At 45.5% G+C, this 4,278-nt stretch overlaps 1 protein-coding gene across 1 annotated transcript; it reads right to left on the bottom strand.

Annotated features, from left to right (window-relative positions):
• Positions 1–1,983: 1,983 nt before the first annotated feature.
• LOC117441894 (E3 ubiquitin-protein ligase TRIM35-like) lies at positions 1,984–4,032 on the bottom strand. The gene has a single exon (XM_034077911.2). The coding sequence runs from the start codon at positions 3,994–3,996 to the stop codon at positions 2,608–2,610; it is 1,389 nt and encodes a 462-aa protein (XP_033933802.1). The 5' UTR covers positions 3,997–4,032; the 3' UTR covers positions 1,984–2,607.
• Positions 4,033–4,278: the final 246 nt, after the last annotated feature.

Genomic DNA, 4,278 nt, shown 5'->3' with positions numbered 1-4,278 from the left:
CAAAATACAGGTACATCATCTGCTAGCAACACAACCTGCTGTGTGTGTGTGTGTGTGTGTGTGTGTGTGTGTGTGTGTGTGTGTGTGTGTGTGTGTGTGTGTGTGTGTGTGTGTGTGTGTGTGTCACACCCTGTTTGTTCAGTGTATTGTACACACTGTGATTGTGAAGTGTGTATTCAGTAAACCTCACTCTTCAAACATGAGGAGATGTCAGTAGAAAACCCGGCCGGGGATTAATGAACATTTCACATCGGGGAAAAAGGCATTTCTTTGAATTGCTAAACTTCAACATGTTGACTACAGGCGACTGCACCCCCCCTCAGCAGAGCGACATAATGGTTTCAGTCTCGGAGATGATGAGCTGGAATATCCCCGTTGAGGTTAGGGTTTGAATTGAATGGAGTTTCTATATCATAACACGTGGGAAGAGAGCAGGTGAATAATTATAGATAGGTAAACACAACAGAGCATTCATTTCAAGACATATTTCCTCCTGGAATGTGATATCTGTAGACACAAGGGAACACTGCCACCTGCTGGTGGGTTTTTGGAGCAGTCGATATAATAATAAATGACTCTGAAAGCCCTTTTCTAACAACTAGAATATATATATTTGGAGTGTCGAGTAGTTTAAAGGTTTTCAAACCAAACACACATCTCGTCTTGTAATCTCATCAGTTATGTTTTGTAACAAAGGTTTTTAAATATTCATGTAGTGCACACATTACTCAACTGATCTTTAACTAGCTGAATACTCAATGCTGATTGGTCCAAATGGACATCAAAGAGGTTGTAAATACTACTGCAAAGAAAGATAATATAGTTGCTAAGGAGGGTCGGAGTATTCTTAGCAGAAGCAATACGTACTTTATTTAGCATGTGGCCGTGTGATAAGCTGAGTCACGAGGTCATGAATGAAACGCGTCCTATTTCTAGACTTTAAATGATCAGTACTTTTTATTCTGATTAAATCCTTAGTGCATTGGTTTCAGGTGCAGTTGATCAACGACTCGCTGCTCAAACTTGGTAAATGTATTCTTTATTTGAAATCCCATCGTGCAACAAATGATCCGTTTAAATCGACCAACAGGAAACATAGAAAGGTTAAACCAACGCAACAATCTGAAACATCTTGAGATCATTTAAAATGTGAAGATGTTTAAATTAGGGCCGTCACATTTTTGATAGGGATGCACGATTAAAAATTATCGGTCCGATATTAGGAATTATGACGTCATCCCGATAAACCCAGTATAACAGTATTAATAGCCCGATAATATACAATATATTTTTTGGGGAAAAAAACGGAAAAAGTCCTGCGGGTGGGTGGGTTGGGATGAGGGGCGCTTGTTTTTCACTCGGCTCCTCCCGTTTTGCCAGTACTGTGGTGTTAGTGGTTTAGGAAGAGGGGAGTTCTTCACAAATCCAGCGCTCCCTAATACTTCGAACCTGATCAGTCACCAGAAACATCGCCATCGCTACGATGGTGTGTTAAAAGCGTACGAAGACAATAATACAATACAAAGTGTGTGTGTGTGTGTGTGTGTCTGCGCGCGCGTTGGAGCTATGTGCAACTCAAGGCATATGCTCGAACAGGAGCTGCCTGGAAGCTGCAGTCATGTTGCACTATCGGTGCTGAGTGTGCTGACTTCTCCTACAACGTCCCGCTGTCTGCTTCCTGCATCAAGTCAAGTGCTCGGCGCAGTTGTGGCGAAAATGTCGCTCCTCTGTTTTCATTGAAACAGCTCCTTATATCCGTTAGCGCAGCTAGCTAGCACCAGATGCTAACAACAACAATGCACGTACGGTCTCTCTCTTGCTCGCGCCACACACACACACACACACACACACACACACACACACACACACACACACACACACACACACACACACACACACACACACCACACACACACACACACACACACACACACACACACACACACACACACACACACACACACACACACACACACAACACACACACACACACACACACACACACACACACACACACACGGTCCTCCCGATGGCCAGTCGGTGCCTGCCGGTGAGCGTGGAAGTGTGGTCTGCCACAAGCGGGCGGCAGGAGCGGGGCTGTCAGCATCAGCTTGTAGACGGTATTTTAAACTCGATGCGCTCTGAAGCTACGGGGCGGCCGAGGACAAACAAATACACATGCGCTAAAGTGGCGTAATTTTTTTTTGTTATCGGTATCGGTTTTGAGAAGCAGAAAGTTATCGGTATCGGTATCAAAAACCCAATATCGTGCATCCCTAATTTTTGATCTGTTCTAAATTAACCTGAGAGGAATATTTTTCAAGTTTTTAATACTCTTCTCAACGATGAATGACAGATATGCTTTATGCTAATGTTTATTATCCTCTGACCATTACAAATATCCACCTCAATTCAACCTGGAACCTCTCTCATACAATACAAAGTGTGTGTGTGTGTGTGTGTGTGTGTGTGTGTGTGTGTGTGTGTGTGTGTGTGTGTTCGTTGGAGCTATGTGCAACTCAAGGCATATGCTTGAACGGGAGCTGCAGAGGTCAGTGAATGATGCCTTTAAGAGATACACATCAGATATAATGATCCTCTCTATCTCTACCTGCTCTGATCCACTGTCACACACACCTTCAGTGGTAATATCTGCACTAAATGCTCAGTGGTAAAGTATGGAAACATCTTCTCAGTGAAAGTGTGTGTGAAGGTGCGTATGTGTGTGTTAGTGTCAGGATCAGAGAACGACAACTTTCCCCTGTTCCAGTCCAGATCCACTCTGACCCTCTGGAGCTCCATCTTCAGGCGGAGACGAGTGTTTCGATGTGGTGGTGAACGTGCTACGTATTTACCTACTTCGTTACTTATCGCCCATAATCCAGACTTTATGTCTACGTACCCCTGGACAGACTCTGCTAACACACCCACTTCCCATTCTGTACTGTCTCCAACCTCGACGTCCCAGCTGTGAGTCCCTGAGTCAAAGCCCTCAGAGCCCAGGACACAGAGTTGAGGATTAAGCCTTTCTGGATTACCAGGAACATCCTCAAACCCTCCTCCTGCTATCACTCTGGTCAGATATTCAGACACGAAGAGGAATGGACAAGCAGTGTTTGGGTCCAGGAAGACAGGAGAGTAGGACACCATGTCCTTCATCTTGCTCCAGATGTTGAAGCTGAGGTTGCCCAGGTGTTTGGCCTGGTCTATCAGAGCTCCTGAGGGCAGCTGTGGATCCTCCAGCAGGGGGCGCTGCAGCCTCTCCACTGCAGCCTTGTAGTTGAGCAGGAAGGAGACGTCTTCAGCTCTCAGCTCCTCCTCTGTGGCTCTGACTGTGTGTGAAAGAGCTGCCATCTCTCTGCTCACAGCCTCCATCTTCTCCTCCACCTTCCTCCTCTTCTGCTCCTCTTCCTCCCTCAGTGCAGCCATCCTGGCCTCCTCTTCCTCTTTTAGAAACTGGTGAAGCTTCTTAAACTGCTCCTTAATCTGCTTCTCTGTGCGTCGGGCCTGGACCTTCAGGTGTCTTGCTGTTAGATCAAACTTCACTTTAACTTTTTTAAAGAGCTTCAGTTTCTCCTGAAAGGGCTGCAGAGCTTCCTGGAGCTCCTCTCGGAGATCCTGAGCAGCTTCGTCGATGGGTCTGAATCTGTGGTTGGTGTGTGCTCTTGAATCTCTGCAGACGAGACACACTGGCTGCTGATGGTCCAGACAGAAGAGTCTGAGTCTCTCAGAGTGCAGACTGCAGAGAGCCTCTGGAGGCCTCTGACCTCTCTCCAGTAAGAAGGCCTCACACAGGTTCTTCAACACCAGGTTACAGGGAGGATTCCTTCTTGAAGATTCTGTCTTACAGACTGGACACTCTCGCGATGGCTTCTCTCTCCACCAGGTCTGCAGACAGGCTTTACAGAAGCTGTGGCAGCAGGACAGAACAACAGGATCTCTAAAGACGTCCTTACAGACCGGACAGCAGAGCTCTTCCTCTAACCTGGAAGCCATGTTGTCTCAGAGTGAAGCTGAAACACAGCAGAGAGGAAGTACAGTCAGTCATGGCTCCCCTCCCCCCTTTTTTTGAACAGTTGGTTTGTTTAGTACGATATTAAGATGCAGATGTAATTAAGTAAATACAAAATTGGACTTTTTTGCCCATCAACAAATTATCTTGGACTTCATCACAAGGTTAGGTAGGGTTAGGGGTTTACACAAACTGATAAGTCACGTACAGTAAAGAGATATATATCTTTAAATAAAACATTAAAAAAATATTAGAAACTACAAAGT

This window comes from Pseudochaenichthys georgianus, unplaced genomic scaffold, assembly GCF_902827115.2.
Source record: "Pseudochaenichthys georgianus unplaced genomic scaffold, fPseGeo1.2 scaffold_2121_arrow_ctg1, whole genome shotgun sequence".
In the NCBI taxonomy this organism is placed as follows: Eukaryota; Metazoa; Chordata; class Actinopteri; order Perciformes; family Channichthyidae; genus Pseudochaenichthys; species Pseudochaenichthys georgianus.
This window is presented reverse-complemented; position numbering and strand designations above follow the sequence as displayed.